The 21,360-nt window shown below is 29.0% G+C and overlaps 3 protein-coding genes across 4 annotated transcripts; all 3 read left to right on the top strand.

The window, feature by feature from the left end:
• The first annotated feature begins 1,966 nt into the window (after positions 1–1,966).
• Positions 1,967–6,863, top strand: LOC123293348 (AMME syndrome candidate gene 1 protein homolog). Its single transcript, XM_044874136.1, has 3 exons — positions 1,967–2,267; positions 2,461–2,777; positions 6,685–6,863. Exons 1-3 carry the CDS (start codon positions 2,056–2,058, stop codon positions 6,849–6,851), a joined length of 696 nt encoding a protein of 231 aa, XP_044730071.1. The 5' UTR covers positions 1,967–2,055; the 3' UTR covers positions 6,852–6,863.
• On the top strand, positions 6,858–7,280 carry LOC123293000 (ell-associated factor Eaf-like). Its single transcript, XM_044873715.1, has one exon. It carries the CDS (start codon positions 6,858–6,860, stop codon positions 7,278–7,280), a length of 423 nt encoding a protein of 140 aa, XP_044729650.1.
• A 5,629-nt stretch (positions 7,281–12,909) lies between these two features.
• Positions 12,910–20,541, top strand: LOC123291926 (endoplasmic reticulum chaperone BiP). 2 transcript variants are annotated; one of them, XM_044872388.1, is made up of 4 exons: positions 12,910–12,961; positions 17,447–17,549; positions 17,909–18,779; positions 18,957–20,541. In XM_044872388.1, exons 1-4 carry the CDS (start codon positions 12,925–12,927, stop codon positions 19,935–19,937), a joined length of 1,992 nt encoding a protein of 663 aa, XP_044728323.1. In that variant the 5' UTR covers positions 12,910–12,924; the 3' UTR covers positions 19,938–20,541. The 2 variants fall into 2 exon arrangements, with proteins under 2 accessions (XP_044728323.1, XP_044728322.1); XM_044872387.1 differs by lacking the exon at positions 12,910–12,961 and adding an exon at positions 16,887–17,039 and having other exon boundaries at positions 17,405–17,549.
• The last annotated feature ends 819 nt before the right edge of the window (positions 20,542–21,360 follow it).

The following is a 21,360-nucleotide window of genomic DNA, read 5'->3' as shown; positions in this document are numbered from 1 at the left end:
AACTAACTTCATCTACTTGTACTCATAAACAGCTAACTTCGCAGATACTACTTCTTGATGACAGCGCGGCTGGTGGCTGAAAAATGAACTATAAATTCTACAAATTTTCAGGGACAGGCGCGCTAATGCTTTAACACGTAGCGATCGTTCTCCTTCTTTATAACCTTCATGATCTGTACTTTAAAATCATAGAGATAATTATTGAAATATATAATAGACAAGTTTTCAAAAGTTTGTTTTCGCTTCGATCGTTTTTGAAAATCGATCGATTGAAAAACATAAATAATTATAGAAAAAAATGCGTAAATTACAAAGGATGGAAATTTCAAAAATAAGCGGGCAACAGAGGAACTGTAAAAAGAATAATTAATTTTGAAAACTTCGAAACTTTGTACGATTTTCAAGAAAAAAAAAGAGAAGAGATTAAAAATCTTAAACTAGACTATTTTGGTTTACACAGCAAGGTAAGATTATTTATAATTTATTATTCCCAAACTTTTTAGAGGTTCCTCTTTTATTTTTTAGGTTATAAATAACAGTTAATAACCCTGTATATACTGAAATCTTACAAGTTTATGAAAAAAGGTTGCTTTAGAATGAACCTTTTTGCTTTGATTTCTTTTCTATTCTATTTCTTAGGCTCTAAATCCCAGGAGAGTAGACAGAACTGGACATTTACCCTTTCCTACCTTTTAAAAAATTCTCAATTCATGTATAATGAATTTTTTTCGATGTAGGTATGCAACTTGAAGCTAAAATGAAATAAAACATAAAAATATTGTTTATGGCTATGGTATTGCTATCCCCAACCAAGTTGGCCAGATTGTTTTTATACCATGTATATATGAAATATACATAGTATATTAAGTTTAGTCCCAAGTTTGTAACGCTTAAAAATAATGATGCTACGAAAAAAATTTTGGTATAGGTGTTCATAGAACCACCTAATTAATCCATTTCCGGTTGTCTGTCCGCCTGTCTGTCAACACGATAACTCAAAAACGAAAAGAGATATCAAGATGAAATTTTTAGAGCGTACTCAGGTCGTAAAAAGTGAGGTCGAGTTCGCAAATGAGCCATATAGGGCAATTGGATTTAGGGTCCGCAGGACCTATCTTCTAAACCGTTAGAGATAGAACAAAAGTTTAAATGTAAAAAATGTTCCTTATAAAAAAATAAACAACTTTTGTTCAAAACATTTTTTTGTAAACATCACTGTTTACCCACGAGAGCGCTAATTAGGTGTAAATTTTATGTTAAAAAAATAATCTGGATTTAGGAATGAATTTAAAATTTATTTCAAATACATAAAGATAATTTAATAAAACCTAGATATTTGAGTATTAAAAATTTTAATTTTTTTCGAAACCTTCTTCGTATATTTCGCATTTAAAAATCTTGAAGCGTAAACTTTAAATTTGCTATTAATTTATTTCTTATTTCAATGCAAGCAATCTCACATTAATTTGTTAGATGATATAAACGATACATCTTATATATTTCAGAAATACATGTTATAAAAATATTCTACTTTAGGGAGAAGAAATCGTGAATCGGAAGAAATCATATGGTTTCGGCAACCTTCCGATCATATCTGCAGAGGCGGCAGCCATCCTTCATGAATAATTGATTTTATACAACTTGCTCATCAACAATATTGAAACTCATTGTAGGTTTATATTTTAAATACATAAAAAAGAGTGATTCTAAAATGAGATACTATCTCTATTTTAAATGTTTAGTTTAATTGATGAGGAAATGGGTGAGTAGACGAGGATGGTTATCTACCAACTACCACATAGATAGAAGAATAGATTTGACCTCCTTTCCATTGTATTGCTTGAATAAAATATTGAATGGTATTTTAATAATGAACACACAAAACCAATGTTAAGTCAGCTGATTTTGACATTAAAATATAACACGCACCATTTCAGCGCAGTGAAAATGAATAATCGTCATAATACGTCATCGTTGCTAGGTGAATACCACGATATCACGATATAGTCAAAAGAGTGAATTCAACTGATACAAAGAAAGTGAGAGAGAATAATAATGGCTGCAAGTTGTTGTGGAACGAAAAAGCAAAAATTAAACAATTCTACAAGTGTTCCATCAGCCCATAATGGTGTCTCTACAATGATAAATGGTCACAAAAATGGGATGGTTGCATTACCAGAAATGTGTTTTTTCTGTTTTGATGTCCTATATTGTCAACTACATAGCCTTGACCCACCAAAAACTCCTAGCTTTTGTAATGATGCCTAGTAAGTATTTCAACTATTCTTTGTTCATAAATTTTTTCACATATTCCAAATAATTACTTGATTGAATCAAAAAATTTACTAATTAATCGTTTTTATAATTAACTAATTGAGGTTAATTTTTATATGATCAATCAATGTTCTTTGTTAGTTGAAAAAGTTTATTTATAGATCATATGTATATTTTTTTTTACAGTCCATTGTTTGTAACATGGGAAATTGGTAAAGGACGACGGTTACGTGGTTGTATTGGTACATTTAATGCTATGAATTTGCAGTCGGGTCTACGTGAATATGCAATCACTAGTGCCTTTAAAGACTCTCGTTTTAGTCCCATTACAAGAGATGAATTTTCCAAACTTAGTGTATCTGTGTCTATTTTAAGACATTTTGAAGATGCTTCAGATTATTTAGATTGGGAAGTGGGTACACATGGAATTCGTATTGAATTCTACAACGAAAAAGGGAACAAAAGGACTGCTACATACTTGCCTGAAGTTGCACCTGAACAAGGTTATATAAATTTCTTATTATTTATGTTATGGTAAAATGTTTTTTTTAAAACATTGGCTATTTTATTTTTGAATATAAAATAAACAATCAATAACTTATTCAACATCTCAAAAGTGTGCTAATTAGAGAAAGTGAAACGTAAACTTTTTGAAAGATTAAACAAAGAGAACAAAGACTCAATAGATTCGCAATGAAAAAAAGTTACAAGTTCAGTTTAACGACTTTTCTTACGTCAGGAAGAAAAAAAAAGTATATAGATCACTAATCGGGTTGCGGAAATTTAAATTTTCATTGCCAATACAAATTAATTTTTACGATCCTAAAAATGAATAAATGGGTTAAGTTAATTAAAAATATGAGGTAGTCCGCGGGTTGGCCTTGCCTTTAATGGGGTCGAATTAGCACAGGTCTGCGGGTTTTTGGCTTTTTTGCTAACCCTGTGATTTCTTTCATTCACTGAACCGCGGGTTGTCCATACCTCTATTGGGGGTGGAATTAGCAAGGGCCAGTTTGTTTTTTTTGGGTTGATGGCGTAATTGCGTTCATTAAATGATCCTCGGGTTGACCATGCCTGAAAACCAATTATTTACCATTTACTGAAAAAGTACCAGAGGGGCTTAATTTTTAATGCAGTACGAGCACTAAGGAAGGCAATTTTAAATTTAGAGTTGAAATTATTTGTACCTTATTTTCAAATCTCATGATGAATTTTATTATAACTTCATGAATTTAGACGAAAAATAAGAATAAAATTTTTCGATATCTGCCTTGGTTTTCGAAATATCGAAAGCTGAATAATAATTAATCAAAATTTTCTATTTTCGATATTTTGAAAAATATTATAGGTAAGAGAAAAATTTTATTCTTACTTTTCGTCTTATATTACCAAGTTATAATTGATTCACCATCAAAATTGAAAATATATATATTTTAAATTTGTGTCCACACTACTGGTGCTCATACACCGTTAATTAGTCAAGTACAGCGGATTTTTTTTTTCAATAATTTATTAAGGTGGAAACTTTGATTTAAGTGGTTTTGTTTTTAATTTCCACCGACTAGTTTTAAAGTGATTTATTTATTTAAATTTGATTTCAAATATCCCGAGTTCTCATTAATGACCTTTGATAATTTAACATGAAATGAATAATATCCTGGAAACTAAGCTGAACTTACCCTCTGCTTTTAATATTGTTGGAAACTGTAATCGCAAATATTTTTTGGGAAATTTTTTTATGTTAAAAATGCTTATAAGCGAATCTCTAAAGGTTTTAAGTAATAATCTAACAAATTGTCTAATAATTATTTCTCTGGAAGTCCAAAATAATGACGAGGAAAAGATAATTTTAAGAAAAAAATTTTACCATAAATTTTACATAATATTTTTTATTTTATTTTTCATTAAAAATTTTATTCCCTTATTAATTCACATTTTATCAAAATTAGATCCTACATAAACAAGAATAAATTTTTGAAATAACCTCTAAATTGAAAATACAAAAATTTTTACGCGTTTAAAATTATTTATCAAAATTAAATAAGTGATTAAAGTGTTTCCCTCAAAGTAATAATTCTTATAATTGTGAAAATTTTGCATCGTAATTAAAATATTAAAAAAAAAATTAATTCTTCAAAATAAAAAATTAACATTACGACCTTCATAATGAATACAAATGTAAGTATAATTTATTATCATGAATGTTTCAACCGTTCGTTTATTATTAACACAGGGTCCTTAAAAATTTTTAGATTATACAAAAAAAATTGTTATTTTAATTCATATTTTGAAAAATTTCAACTATGCATGAAAATATCATTTCACTTATTTGGCAATGGGTGTGAGAAATTTTAATTTCCAAAATTGTACAGTTTTAAGATAGCAACGCAAAGCGGAGTAAAAAAAATTGGATTCGAGCCGTATCCCGAAACACAATGGTAAAAATAATCATCCAAGATGAGATATTATTGTATTATTATTTATATTTATGTAGTTCAATTTACCAGTAAAAGTTTTAGAAAATGTCATCAATTCAAAAAATGGTTTATTAAACTAACTGCAAAAATAGGATTCATTTGATGTTTTGAATGAGTAGATTTTGAGATATCGCCCAAAATTACATAAGGAAAGAGATTTCTTGGATCGATTTCAGCATATATCTTAGAAACGGTTTGTCTAATATTAAATGAAATGGATTTTCGTGATTTTTGAATCCTAATTATTCGAGAAATTCAAAAAAAAAAAAGAAAAAAATTTCCACCGAATCCCATTTCTCCGGAACAACGATATTTCAAAAACGTACTCATTCAACAATCAAATAGATTGAATTTTTGTATTTGTTAGGCCAAAATTACCTATAATTTCGAATTATTAACTGTTTAGATTACTCTAAAAATTTTACTGAAACCTTATTTAACAGGCAGAAATTTTAGTGTCAAGAAGCTGTATGTGTATTGTTTGTATAAACCAAATATTTAAAAATTAATTTTAAGAAAAAAAATTCAAAAAGTTGTAAATATTAAAATATCTTTTTTTATGCATTAATTAGATCATTCAACAGTTTTAATGAAAAGTCAAAATTAATTAATTTATATCGAATGATTTTCGTTTTGCATTTTGAAATATATTTTAAATTACCGGTTTAAAAAAAAATATCAAAGAATAGATACTATTATAAAAAAATATAAATAGTTGTGTAATTATTTCAATTTCCCTAACATAAATTTTGGTAACGCGATTATATTATTCTATTTTTAGTTCTATTTCGTTAATTTGTAAGTGCTTTCGAGTTTTTATCAATATATCCAAAACTTTTGATAATTTTAATGTAATAATTTGGTACATATTCCTTTCAGAAAATTATTACTTATTAGACCGTGGGACACCACGGTCCACATTTTTTTAAATGATGAAGACATACTTGAAACTTCGTAAGTGGCTTCCTCTTGACAAGTCTACCAAACTTTCCTCTACGATTTTTTTCGAAAAGGTTGCGTTTTTAAATGAGCATTATGACGTCATATTTGAGTGTTTTGAAAAAAAGCAGCAGGGAATTTGTCGGACATTATGACCACTTGATAACATTAATAATTATAATAAAAATTTAGCAAAAGTGAACCATGTACGTATTCAAAAACAAAAATACTTAAGTACGGCATGTTCGAGGTGTTATACAAGCTCATCGGTGCAGTATTTTTGTCGGACAAAATATTTTATTGTTTAACAATTGTTAATGTTATCAAGTGGTCATAGTGTCCGAAAAATTCCCTGCAGCGTTTTTTCAGAACAATAACGCCATCTCATGCTCATTTTAAACGCAAACTTTTTGAAAAAAATCGTAGAGAAAAGTTTAGTAGACTCGTCAAAAGGAAGCCACTCACAAAGCTGCAAGTATCATTTAAAGAAATTCGTGGTATCCCACGGTCTATTTAGTTCCCGTGCTTATCAGCATATAAAGGCATTGATAAATACACCTCTAGCAATTCTTCAGCTAAAAATGGCAATTTAAATAAAAAATCATTTTGTCCGACACTTAAAATATCGAGATGTCAGTTATTCGATAACTTAAAAGTTGCAATTATCAAGATGTCGTTCAACATTGCCACGTAATTAAAAATTTTCCTATTCCCCTTAAAGAGAAGTCTCCGGCTATGAAAATTAAATTATCGTAGAGTAAAAAAATTGTTTGGTGCAAACTTGAGAACAACCTCAGAAATTTCCCACGGTTCTGAATTGACTAATATGCTACGCCTGCCCATACCAGACCTCCAAAATAATTTCTAGAAAAGTATTTATCATACGCTGAAGAGTATCGGGACTGTTAGTAATTACTCATATATGTATAAAACTCAAATGCACTATTTGGAAAAATTATACTTCTACAATAATTAATTTAAAAATTTTTTTTAGGTTGGGATCAAATTCAAACAATTGATTCTCTGTTACGTAAAGGCGGTTACAAAGCAGCAATTTCAAATGATATGCGTCGTAGTATTAAATTAACACGTTATCAAAGTGAAAAAGTGTCTGTTACATACAACGAATATATGAATCATTGGAATACACAACGTTGCTAGCAACGAATGTGGGGGCCATCAAATGGGCAGCCCCCACAACAACACCAACTCCATCATCAACAACAACAACAACAAACACAATATCCTACACAACAACAATTACCACATAATACAAGTGTTCAACCCACGATGGGTGCTGGAACGTTTCATCATAATCATCATAATAATACTCATCATTCTACTATGTACGTTTCGTATCGACCACAAATTGTGCCACAACAAAGAATGGTGAATTCGCTATATTCATCAATGCCCCTACCATTACCACATGCTATTCATTGGTGGAATGGTAGCGGGGATGCATCTTTACCATCTTCGTCGTCTTCATCAATGCCCTCCACATCGGCATTACATCGTTCACCGTTACAAAGTGGCAGTTATCCACCGCCACCGCTTTCACAATCCATTCATTATCGTAAACGAAAGTGACAAAAAACATGGAAATACTTCCAATATATTATTGTCTTCATTTTAACATCCATTTGAAGATGTCGTTCACTTTACTTTTAGGTAGTGTTATTATAAAATACAGTGCTCGTATAAATATGTTTGTGGTAAACATATGAGCTTTGACTGTGATCGTAACATTAACAATTACAATAACAAATTTTTAAGAAAATAGAACCTATAAAGTAATAAATGCGTACGGTTATTCAATGGTGTCTCAGTAATACATAATAATGTAAACGTTCAGCTCATATTTAGAATTTAAAATAATAACATGCATACTGGTCACGATTAAATTTATATGTTAGACTTAATCAGACTAAGAAATGTTTTCAGCTGTTTTTTTGAAGATCTTGCGAGGGTGATTAATATTAATCAACTATTGCCTTCCAAAACTATAGCACATATTAGATAAAAGTTCGAAGGATTTATCATTTAAAAACATTCGTGCAAGCATGAATTTTTGTTGAGGCATAGTTATTGAAATAAATACCACGATATTCGATATAAAACTGTATATCAAGAAATTTTATTTAAAAAATATAATTAAGAGGTTATATCCAGTTGTGAACGCAAAAAAATCCGTTTTTTATTAGCTTTTTTGGGAAGACCATTTATTTTACATAAATATAAAAAATGTATACATAAAGAAATTTCTTTAATTTTAAGATCCCGTTGTCCGATTTCAAAATTTGATATGGTACTGCTCCTATATATCTCTGGTTTGGATTATCCAAAATGAAAAAATCCAGAAAATTTCTTTAGATGATAGATGAATACAGGTATTAATCGAAGGAATAGTCAAAATTATAATTTTTGACAGAATGACGGCTTCCAAAAATTTCCAACTTCAAAGTGGTCTAAAATATCGGAATAATTTTCTGAAATCTTTTTCCTTCGATAAACACCTGGGGAACATATCTAAAAAGATTGTGTAAAAATTTGTAATCCTGCTCATCGACTTTGAAAATGCTGTTTTGAGAAAAACGCGTTTAAAGTTACAAAAGACGTTCACACTCAGTTAAAATTTTTTTTGGATACGTTTATCTTCGTGAATCATTGCCAGTAGCTAAATTTATTCATACGACACATTACAAACATTCTTTACAAAGTCAAAAATTTACATATTTTAACTTTGTAAAGAATATTTGTGAATTTTAGAAAATGGGTACTAATTTTAGTTATGAGAACAAAAAGAAGACAAGCATCATCAAATTTTGGCGAATGCGATATTTGATCGATAGTGTTTGTTGCTTTTTCGACCTTACTGATCGAATAAATAATCGCTGCTTTATTCGAAGGTACATTTTCGACCTACAAAATACACGACTTTTCAAATATCAAATATCTTTATTTATCGTCTGTACTTCCGTAACAAATTCACGATGGAACAAACCACGAATATTGAAATTAATAATGGACATCCCCTTAACTTTTGTGGGTTAACTTCAACGCGTTCGTGGTTTTTCTTATATGACTTGAAACCAATTTCTTTTATCAATATAAATATTTTTATGATTATTAGCACTGCGTCTTTAAATTTTGAAGCGGTCTTTATTTATCGTACAAAACGTGATGCATTACTGAAGTGTACTGATTTCACCAGCTTTGAGCTATAAGCAAGATAATTAAGGTCAGAAGAGATGCAAACTTACAATGAACACAATGAACAGGAAAATAAGAAAAACGAGTTGTACATTTATCATAATTATACGCCTGCTGTGGTAAAAGAATTATTAAAAAAAAACGATCAAACTATTTGATTTAGGGGTCAAACTTAGAAGAAAAAAACTGTCTTGAAAATTAAATATCGAAATTGACAAACAAATTAATATAAGGCTTTCATATAAATTTAGTCGTCACCAATAAAGTTTCTCAAAATATTTTTATCTAAAATAGGAACACTCAGGCATATACAAAGTTGCATTTCGTTTATTAATTAAAAAAAAAAAATAAAAAAACAACAAATAATAATAGATTTTACTATTTAAAGAAAAAAGAGAGAAGTACTATTATTATAATACATGCAATTAACTTCATCTCTTATTATCGTAGTAATAATAATAATAGTATCATCATTTAAAAAAATGATTTATAAAATATATATATTTTGAATTTTATTTTGTATTTTTATTTTGGAAAAAAGGACGCGAGTATTTGTGATTAGATAACCAGTATCATCGAAAAGTTTGAAAACAATTACTTGATAAATTAGGAATAAATGGATTTCACTCAATATTACTGTGAAATTATGAATTCTGACTGTTCTGGATGAAAAAATATCTTCCGGACTCTAAATATGGCGTGAAAGAAAGTCCTCGACTATGAAACATATCCGTTTCTGGAGATATATGATATATATATATATATATATATATATATATATATATATATATATATATATATATATATATATATATATATATATATATATATATATATATAAGATCGTTATGTCAGAATCTTCTATTTCCATGTTATCACGGTTTTTAAGGGATAATTTATTGGAAAAATATTTGGGATACGCATTGAACGTTTAAGAATTTAAAGGCTAATTTCGGTGTGGGTTTTGTTAGATAATTTAAGCTTTTGAGGGGCAATCTGATATCTTCTAGCGAGATCCACGGCACTGAATTCAAAGATTACTCTCTTCTCCTAATAATCACATTCAGCTTGTGGTGATTGATTATTTATTTATTTTAAATCGCTTTTTAACGTCGAGGTCATTAATGACTACTATTTACCAAACATTAATTGATTAAATCTTATTTAATAAATTTTACACTTTTAATAAGAGAGATGGCTCGAAGGCATTGTTTTTGATTATTGAATATTATTTTGATATCATTAGACAGACTCACGACTCTTCGTTACACCATTATATGTGGAACGGTCAGTATGGTTCCACAATTTGGGCATGCCTCTTTTTGTTTGTTTTTGTTACCAGGTGGATGTGTATGACTTTGGTGTATCCAATTCTCATTTTGGTGATCAGCAACTGGTTCCGTCTGCCAAATTTGTGGAGCTCGTGATAAGTTATGTTTAAACCGCAATGTTGGATCAAGTATCACTTGGATCCATCAGACCCATTCAAAAATATCTGTTAAAACAAGTATTGCATGAATGTTTTCAGACATTTTAATGATAATGAGTATCAATTCGCAAAAATATTATATAATTATTAAAAAATATATAAAAAAACAAGTACATGGTAATTATTGACAAATATTACAAATTAAAAATTTAAAAAAAAAAAATTAATTACTCAAAAAAATATAATGTTTTAAATTATAAGATTTAACAATTATGAATGTTCACATTTAATTCTTATTGTTATTATTATTAATTAATTATTATTATTATTATACTAATAATTTTGGAATGTTAGATTTTAGTTTCTCTTTTAACAATTTAAAAAATTAGATTTACACTTTACGTACGCTAATGTTTATAGGAAATTAGCGGGGAAATCTATTTAAAAAAAAGAATGTTTTTTATTTTATTACTCACAAAAATTTTCATGATATTTTTTAATTGCATAATATGAATGCGATTTGTTTGTTTAATTATTGGAAAATATATTCGATTATTTCAAATATGTGGCCGCCAACGTGAAAAGTACAAACATTTTGTAGGATATAGAGATTATATTACATCTTATGTTTTTAGAATTCGAAAGATGGTTTTAGCTAGATGCAGATTAATTTTAGGCATTAAAAGAGTGCTTTAACATAACTTATGTCAGCTTTGAAATAAATGTGTTTTTTCTTCTTTTAGATTTTGAAATTGAAGTAAAATATTAAATAAAACATTTTATATAACAATAAATTGGAAGTTAATTTGCATGCGTTTTTCTTTCCTAAACTCAAGAATAAATAAGCCCTTAATCTGTGATAGAAAAATTTTATCTTTATTTGAGATTGACACGGATCGTGACTTTCAACTCCTGAATACGTTACTTCTATCCTCAAAGAGCTGATATCGAGGATACTTTGTTAGTTGCATGTATGCAATTTTTAATAAACTCGCAATATTTTGTCAACTTGAAAGCAAAACTCTATAAAATACCTCAGCGATTTAAATTAAAATCTTAAATAGAAAATTCTAAAATCAAGATAGGCTTCAGTACTACATGCCATAAATTTCTCAAAACTATGATAAACATATTCTAAGGAAAGGCATTACTTTTAGAAAATGTGACAGATTTGATTGACACTTGGTATCCGTATCTTGGTATCCGATAATATTGTTATTTTTATCAGATCACCCAGTTGATCATTTTCATCTGTACTAATTATATAAATAGAAAAGATTTGATTTTTTTTGTCTGTAATGGAGAAACTCAAAAATTACTGTGTCGATTTTAAAAATTATTTCATTTAAAGAAAAACTACATAATCAGCAAGTAACATGGACCGTATTTTATTTTCAAAAAAACAGGGTTCCGCACCAAAAATTAAAACCCTTGAAGTTGTGAACAAAAGTGGGAATAAATGGGAGCAAAGGAAGTGAAGTATATAATAGTAAAACTTTTTAGTTGCATTCATACAACATTTTAAGTCATTACGAAACAAATTCAGGAGTTTAGTTTTCTTTATTATAAGTCCTGATTTCTAATATATTATGATAGATAAAAAAAAAATTTATCGTTAGACGAACATTTTATTAAAGAGACAAAATATAAATTAGGTGGCCACGTTCTTGAAATAAATAAAATAATTTCAAAATTTGTGTGAAAACTATTTGTCTTAATGCAATGCATTACAATTTCAATCGTACAAAGAGCTAACTTGAAGCAAGCTCTTCAAGTTAGTATAATCTTAAAGTAAATAATTTTAAATTATTTCATATTATGCTAATAGATTAAAAAAAATTTCATCTTCGTTATTATTTACTTTCGTGTACTTCTAATTTATAAAAAAAACTATAGGAAGCCTTAACATCAGAAATTATATTTTAACAGGTCTAGAAAATAGAATGAAATAAGTGACAAAATTATATCGCTACATGAAAACATAACTTCATCAGTAATAAATATTTCAATGGCAATAATAATTCAAATTTTCAAAATAAATGCGTATTATATTATTTTTGTATCCAATTAATGAAAATCTTAATTCATAATAAAAACACAGACGTCTCTTTTTAATTGTCCTTAGTAAATTTTTAACGCATTATTGTAAATAAGCCAGTAAAAGTTATAAACGAAAATTAACAGCAGCGGCTTTCAATTACTTTTATCCGCTACTTGATTAAGGTATTTCTAACGACATGCGACCTAAAGTTGTTTTGCACGAAATTTTGCAAACGTATCTAGTTTCAACGACATAAAGTTGTACAAAAATTGTATAAGCCTCTCTCTTAACTGTTATAAATTTTCAAAGTTATCGATATTGAACTTGTAAAAGATAGGATAGGAAAGATCCACCCTTAATAACTCTTGACCTGTGACCTTGAAATGTGATTATTGTTTTGAGTGAAAACACGTCGATTTAGGTATCGACGAGAAAGTTCAAAAAGTTTTAGGTTGCATTCTTTCCCCACTAATCACAATTGTGAAATTTTGAATGACATTTCCTACTTTGTGATATATCATTTGAAAGAACATAAAATTTTCTCTTTATCCATGATAAAAAAAATGAAATCGATCGATTCAATCTTCTATTCTATTTCAATAATTACAACTCTATTTATTTCACTAGTTTTTTCTCTTTCTAAGATATTGCGTTCTCTATCAATCCGATAGAAATACCTTAATAATAAAAATCAAATCTTATATATTTCATTTGATTTCTTTTTTTGTTTTCAAATTATAGCTATTTGAATTTATAATTTTTATTACAAATTTTTAATTATGGAAATTTGCTAAAAAACAAAATTATTTCTTTTTAATATTTATAGATATAAATAATATTTTTCAGATCTCAATATTAAACAAATAATTTCATAAAATATCTATAAAAAAAAAGTTATAAAATGTCCAATAAAAGCATATTCTAATATATTAATTAAGAAAATTTAATATAAATTATTATTTTACTTAAATGTCGTTACGAAAACTTAATATTTGAGCAGCGCTCATTTCGTGCATGTAAATAATGGTGTTCATATTTCTGTCCATGTATGGACGCCAAGTTTACGAAACAATTTAAAATATTGATTATGTTTATTTAATTAAACGATTTTTACAAATAATTCTTTTGTTATAAAAAAAATTTCGAAGTTAACGCATTTCAGTTTAATAACTCCCGTTAAACATGCGTAATTCTACCAACCTATTATTTTAAACGACATTTTTGTAAATATTTTAGTTCAAATGTAATTTCCTTTTTAGGATAAGAATAAAAAAAAAATTGTTCAAAACTATATAACGATAAAATTTGTGATCAGCGAGCGCGATCACTTTACATCATAATAACTAGACTGTAAGAAGTATGTTGCGCAAATTTAAATTTAAAAAAAAATTAAAAATCAGTTGCCAAATAAAAATCACCAATTTATTATATCCCAACGTATATAGATTTTACAAACAAATCGCTTATAATGTTTCTTGGTATTCCACAAATTATATACTTTTTATTTTTAAAATTTTCTTTTTGTAGATTTTATGAAAATAAATAATAAACAATTTTATAATTATTCTTATACAGCTACTATTTTTTAGATATTTCTTTTTATTTAGTACTAGATATTACCAAATCGTTACGCTGGTTTAATAGTAAAAATAACAAAAAGAGGGATACCACAAGTGGGTCCCTAGCACCGGACTACAAACACACTTATCTAGACGCCACGCGGAAAGCCTACAGCTTCTCCGTCGGGATCTCTCACAGGATTTATGCATCCAAGGTTTCGGACCCGAACATTCTAAATCTGACAACCTACAGATTTCTGCAGGTGCAAATAACATGTATGGGGATTTCGTCGTCCTCCATACAGGCTCTACAAGTGGGATCATTAGAGATCCCCAAGTTATGAAGATGATAGTTTAACCGGTAGTGTCCTGTCAAGAGCCCCACCATCCTTCTCATCTGTGCTCTAGTGCTTCATTGGCTTAGTGCAGTCCCAATGCAGTGCGGTACCCATGGCTAGAAACAGGCTATAGAGAAATTTACTGTATTTTGTTTATGGTCAATTTTATTATAGATATGATATATAAATTACATAAGGAACAAAATTATATCTTAATATTATTTCTCTAGCCTATTTTTCTTATGCGGTATTTTAGACCGTGAGTCTATTGTTCGTCATTAGCTAGCACGATAAGCTTGAAAATGACGGGTAAATCATGGAATTTGATAAAGGAATAAGAAAGATATCGGGTACCCAGGGAAAACAGGGAAATAATTTATAAGATGGTAATATTTCTTCTGTCCTGTGTGTCTGATTTTATTTTTTCAAAGAGGTGTGATTGAATTTCAAAAATTTCCATTTAACATTAGGTAAATCGGTTTAAAAATATACTCTGAAATCGGTCTTCTTGTGATATTTTGGGCCGAATTCTCAAAAACTACGCCTTAAACCGTCAAATGAATCCGATTTTTTGGGTTAAAATTACTCTCTATACTGAGTTTTATTAATTGCGGAAACAAAAAATTGTTTGTGACTTTTTTAGAGTTTTTTTTCAACTGTATAAAAATTTATAAAGGTTTTTACAAAGCTAAAATACCTTCTTTCGATTTTTATAAAATAAAATTTCCGAATGATTCATAAAATAACATGTAATATAAAAAAAATAAATAAAAATGAATTAAAAAATTTGACCCACATTTGAATGTAACGTGGACGTATAACATTGAATCAGCAAATTTTGTTGCTCTTATGAACTAATTTTAAATTGTCATATTTTTGATGGTCCAAACTCTACAGTAATTTATATTATTACAGTTGAATTTTTTTAACGTTTTTATCTTTATAACCCCAGGCCTAATATCATAAATTTTTTGTAGTAAACAGCTTATTAAAAATTCTTTTTAGGACACGTCATATTTCTTATATTAAATAAGCTCTTTGTAGCTTTTTCCAAACTGAACCGATTTTCTTGAAACATAGCTATAACAACACTTTCCATTAAATTATTACCTTTCAAGCAAACAACACCCCCGTTTTTGCGTCGAGGGTTGAAAAAGGAAAGGGTACGAGTCCTCAGTTTTACTCTATTATCCTCATTGTCACACATTCACGGTTGGGAAGCTTAGAAAGTCATCATCCCCTCCCCCTCGATAATAAAAGAATTTGCACGACGGAAGGCAGGCGTTGTTTCTAATTAAAAAAATTTTCAAGAAATATTTGAAATGTTTGAGAATGTTGTAGAATATATTCGAAAGCGTTAAAAAACGTTCTACAACATTCAAAGATGATTTAGAATTTTCAAGCATAAAATAGAATGTTCTAGATTTTTTGAGAATGGTGTAAAAATGTTACAAAAAATATAATGAATGTTCCAGTTTGCGCGGGGCCCGTAGCAAATTTTATAATATGAATAGACCCTTTTTTAGTAGTCGTGAATCTAACCGTCGCCCCTTGCCGTTTGCGATCACTCTTTACAAATAACTTTTCTGAATAATGAATCAAGTATTAAAATTTTTTAGTTTTAAGTAACAATTCTATTCATAATTGAACATTATTGTGAAGATTCATAAAATAACTGTTATTTATACAAACTAGACAACTAAAAACCTCAAGTTACTTTCATATGCGAATCTCAAATGAACTCCCTTATACAAAATTTTAAGATAAGCGCAAAATTTTGAAGATTTTAAACCTATTAAGGTATCAAATCAATTTCGAAAAACAAAGTTACACATGTAGGTATAAAAGAAACAACAAATATAACTAGGTGCACTAAGTTCTGACCCTCCAGCGGGATTTCGATGATTTTATTTTTTTATTACCTTAATTTTTTAGTTTTTGAATTAGGAATTTTGTAAAGAAAAATCCGACAGAGAAGAATTGGAAATACCTAAAATATATTTTTTTTCTATTCTATAATTTCTACTGGAAGAACGAGTAATTGTTAAAAAAAAAAACAAATTTCTAAATTATAGAAGTACCCTAAATTTTCCTTGTTTAAAACGCTTTGACAATGAAGACCCAAAAGTCTCGCGTTTTCCAAGTGCATAATATGCATGTAAATTATATTTATCTTGTATCTTAGGCACTTAAGTAATTGAAAAAACTACCTTGCGCATTAGTGCGTAGGTAATTCATGTACAAGAAAAAAATTTGACACAATTTCAATCAATAACGGTAAAAATAAAAACATATTTTTGTACGTGAAAACAATATATATTCAAGAAATATTGCACAATATTCGAGAAACATTACTCAAAGAAATTTCTAGAAATATTTTATTTATAAATTACTAATAAGATAATTTACAAAATTGATATATTTATTAAAAATAAATACAAATAATAAACAATTTCTGTTGATTACAACTTCACACTTTTAATAATCGCGGTACAGATTTTACGTCACTGACGTGGTCCTGTAATCATTTGCCAACTATTAAAATTTCAACCAATCATATTGCGTATAGTAACAAAATCAACCAATCATATTACTACACGACAAATTGAAAGATTAATATTAAAAGCAATTCGATTTTTTAGTTCAGTCAACTTTCTGTAAGCCGCATTTGAAATAAAGAATTCTAGCAAAGTGAGTGCGTCCAAGAAAATATTAATCGAATAATTTTTAAATAGTGTGAAAATCGAAAAACAATTAATATTTGAGAAGGTAATAATATATTTTTAATTATTTTGCGGTATTATTAAATTTTTATTTTATTTTTTTACGAAAAACAAATCGTTCATTTTTTTCTAAAATCCAAAACCATAGTGATTCATAAATAGTTTAATTAATAATTATTAAAATCTTATACAAATTATATTAAAATAATAAGAAAATTAATATTATTTTGGTTTGGTGTAAAATTGATATTTTAATGTGTTGGCATAAGATTCTTCTAGACCATTCGATAGGACACGTATGCGAAATGTGAGGTCAATTTACCAAGTTGATTTTTATGATCAATTCTTCTATTGTTTCATTTATCTTAAAGAATCTCAACAAATTAAATAATTTATTTTATTTTATTTCAGAAATTAAATAAAGAATTATGAAGTTGTGCTTAGTGTTGGGACTATTATGCCTTGCGGCATTTAGTGCTGCAAAAGAAGAGAAGAAAGAAAAGGATAAAGATGTGGGAACAGTTGTTGGTATCGATTTAGGAACAACATATTCTTGGTAAGTATCATATTTATATAAATATTTTGAAAAGCCGGACTCTAAATCAAAAATTTCTTTACGTGTCATTTAAAATCCCCATCTGCTTTAATGGGCGTTACTAGTTTACTCGATAACTTACTAGTTACGTTTCAGTCAAAATTTTTTTTAAAATTCTTTCAAATTATACAAAATTCCTAAATTGACTACGTCACTAATTTCTGGTAAAGGTTATACGAGCAACGTGTATATGAATAATCAATGTTATAAATGTTATCACTAGCGAGTAAACGTTTCTTGAGAGTTTTCTAGTTGAAAAATCAATTGAGAAAAGAAACCACTTGAGAAAGAATCTAATAATAAAAATTTATTTTTTATAGTGTGGGAGTTTACAAAAATGGCCGAGTGGAAATTATTGCCAACGACCAAGGTAATCGTATCACACCATCATATGTTGCATTCACACCAGACGGTGAGCGATTAATTGGTGACGCCGCAAAAAATCAACTTACCACAAATCCAGAAAACACCGTTTTTGATGCCAAACGTTTAATTGGTCGTGAATGGAGTGACACAACCGTTCAACATGATGTCAAATTCTTCCCATTCAGAGTAGTTGAAAAGAATTCAAAACCACATATAACAGTATCAACCTCCCAAGGTGACAAAACATTTGCACCTGAGGAAATTTCCGCTATGGTTCTTGGTAAAATGAAGGAAACTGCTGAAGCATATTTGGGTAAAAAAGTTACTCATGCTGTAGTCACCGTACCTGCTTATTTCAATGATGCACAACGTCAAGCAACCAAGGATGCTGGTACCATTTCTGGTTTAGTTGTTATGCGTATTATCAATGAACCAACTGCTGCCGCTATCGCTTACGGTTTGGATAAGAAAGATGGAGAGAAAAATGTTCTTGTATTTGATTTGGGTGGTGGTACTTTCGATGTGTCACTCTTAACAATTGATAACGGTGTATTCGAAGTAGTTTCTACAAATGGTGACACACATTTGGGTGGTGAAGATTTCGATCAACGTGTTATGGATCATTTCATTAAATTGTACAAGAAGAAGAAGGGTAAAGATATCCGTAAAGACAACCGAGCTGTACAAAAATTACGTCGTGAAGTTGAAAAAGCTAAACGTGCACTCTCTGCCAGCCATCAAGTCCGTATTGAAATTGAATCATTCTTCGAAGGTGATGACTTCTCAGAAACTTTAACCAGAGCCAAATTCGAAGAATTAAATATGGTAATTATTTTCTTTTATAATTAAATCTCTTCTTTTAAAATAGAGTAACTTTTTGAGAAAAAGCTTACTTGAGAATTTCTACAGTTTTTTATTTATTGGTTCACTACTTGTAGTCATATTGCCTAACAAAAAACATATTTACTTAAAAAATACTAAATTGCATAATTTTCATTTCAGGATCTTTTCAAATCTACAATGAAACCAGTCCAAAAAGTATTAGAAGATGCAGACATGAACAAAAAAGATGTTGATGAAATTGTCCTTGTTGGAGGTTCAACTCGTATTCCAAAAGTTCAACAATTAGTTAAAGAATTCTTCAATGGTAAAGAACCATCACGAGGTATTAACCCCGATGAAGCTGTTGCTTATGGTGCCGCTGTACAAGCTGGTGTACTCTCTGGTGAACAAGATACAGATGCTATTGTATTATTGGACGTCAATCCACTTACTATGGGTATTGAAACTGTCGGTGGTGTAATGACAAAATTGATTCCACGTAACACAGTCATCCCAACAAAGAAATCACAAATCTTCTCCACCGCATCAGATAATCAACACACTGTCACGATTCAAGTATACGAAGGAGAACGTCCAATGACCAAAGATAATCACTTATTAGGTAAATTCGATTTAACTGGAATTCCACCAGCTCCACGTGGTATCCCACAAATTGAAGTCACATTCGAAATTGATGCCAATGGTATCCTTCAAGTATCAGCTGAAGATAAAGGAACTGGTAACCGTGAAAAGATTGTAATTACAAACGATCAAAATCGTCTCACACCTGAAGATATTGAACGGATGATTAAAGATGCCGAGAAATTCGCTGATGATGACAAAAAATTGAAGGAAAAGGTTGAAGCACGTAATGAATTAGAAAGCTATGCATACTCAATAAAGAATCAATTAGGCGACAAGGAAAAACTTGGCTCAAAAGTATCCGGCGATGAAAAAACTAAAATGGAAGAAGCTATTGATGAAAAAATCAAATGGTTAGAAGAAAATCAAGAAGCAGAAGTTGAAGAATTCAAACGACAAAAGAAAGAATTAGAAGATGTTGTACAACCAATTATTGCAAAATTATATCAAAGTTCAGGTGGTCCACCACCCCCATCCGGCGGTAGCGATGACGACGAAGACTTAAAAGATGAATTGTGAAAAAGTGAATTTTAGTTCTAAAACAAAATAGACATAATTTTTTTTATTTAATGACATTGACTGTCATTAATCGTATAAAAAACAGACTGAATTTCGTACGGATTATAATTTGTTTACGAATAAATTAATAATCTTGCATCAGCATGCGTATTGGGGATCTGTACTATTTGTCAACCATCGATCATACTTAATTTATTTAATTGGTTCATCGTCGTTTTGCTGATGGAAGATTATGTGATAATTGTAAAATCGTTTTATACTATTTTCTAATCAATATGATAAAACTCCCCCCAAACAGTATGTCTCCCCTTTTCCCCCTCCTAGATAATGAGATTGTTATGATATCCATCTTTATTTTTTAAGGTGGATGTTATTTTAATTTATTACGATTTATTTTGAAACAATTGTCTGGTTTTTAATAAATTTGTATATTATGGTACGTCATTCCCTTAATTAATTGTAATTTATTAATTTTGTATAAGTAAGCGTGTGTGCAAATAAAAAAAGTTATTTTCTAATATTAACTACCAGTAATTGTTTTATTATGATTTGGTCGTATATAGGTGTAAAGACTATGTTTCGAATAAAAATTTTTCAAATAAAATGGTTCTAGTTTTTTTTATTCCTTCCACTAAAATAGTACAAGCTGGTAATTTGTGCATTTAAAAAAAATTAATCCGAAAGCGTTAAAAGCGTTTTAATAAAAAAAAAGCGGCTCTAATAATTCTAAAAACAACGAAAAGTGAGAAGCTGAAGTCAAATACGTTGGAAACTACCAGAAAACGCGTTTTTCTCAACTTATAGAAAATCCGTGCTTTGGACGTGAGTGATCGAAACCATTACACTACCTTATAAAAAAATTTTCTTCTGTCTATACATGGTATTTCAACAATTAACTCAGTCAATTGTTTGTTTTCACTTATTTAATTAGGAATTTTAAACGTTCATATCTTGCATACTAAAAATTTTTTGAAAACCAACTTCACTTGTATTTGTGAAGTGAGAATTCTTCACTTGAAGTGATAAAAAAATTTAGTCCGATTCTCTATATAGAGATAACAGATACAGAAATAAACTTTTCCAAAACTCATTGTACATTTTATTGAGATTCAAAATTCGATCTATAATCTTAATTCAATCAGTCTGTATATTCGAGCGTTGAGTCTGTTATGGCGCGAACCTTGGCTTCCGCACGTCTACGTCATATTTATTGCAGATATCGCTCATAGTTTTGAAAATTTTCTTGAACTCTGCTCCAACGCTTAGGTTGCGAAACTTATTTTAATTGAAAGAGCTAGTTCGATAGCCTCGCCAAATCCGGGTTGTCTTTTTGAAGTACTACTCAGGCACGGGCCTGATTGGTGGTTATCAGTTTTTTTCGTTATTTTTTCAGGCGATTATCTTATAAAAAATGGAAAAGATA

Source organism: Chrysoperla carnea, chromosome 2, assembly GCF_905475395.1.
Source record: "Chrysoperla carnea chromosome 2, inChrCarn1.1, whole genome shotgun sequence".
In the NCBI taxonomy this organism is placed as follows: Eukaryota; Metazoa; Arthropoda; class Insecta; order Neuroptera; family Chrysopidae; genus Chrysoperla; species Chrysoperla carnea.
Note: the sequence above shows the minus strand (reverse complement) of the source record. Positions and strands in the feature narration are given on the sequence as shown.

Coding starts and splice junctions, on each gene's coding strand:
- LOC123293348 (XM_044874136.1), top strand. CDS start 2,056: ATGGCTGCAAGTTGTTGTGGAACGAAAAAGCAAAAATTAAACAATTCT. Junction 2,268..2,460: donor AGCTTTTGTAATGATGCCTA/GTAAGTATTTCA, acceptor TTTTTTTTACAG/TCCATTGTTTGTAACATGGG. Junction 2,778..6,684: donor TGAAGTTGCACCTGAACAAG/GTTATATAAATT, acceptor AATTTTTTTTAG/GTTGGGATCAAATTCAAACA.
- LOC123291926 (XM_044872388.1), top strand. CDS start 12,925: ATGATAAAAAAAATGAAATCGATCGATTCAATCTTCT. Junction 12,962..17,446: donor ATCGATCGATTCAATCTTCT/ATTCTATTTCAA, acceptor TAGTGTTGGGAC/TATTATGCCTTGCGGCATTT. Junction 17,550..17,908: donor TTAGGAACAACATATTCTTG/GTAAGTATCATA, acceptor TATTTTTTATAG/TGTGGGAGTTTACAAAAATG.
- LOC123293000 (XM_044873715.1), top strand. CDS start 6,858: ATGTGGGGGCCATCAAATGGGCAGCCCCCACAACAACACCAACTCCAT.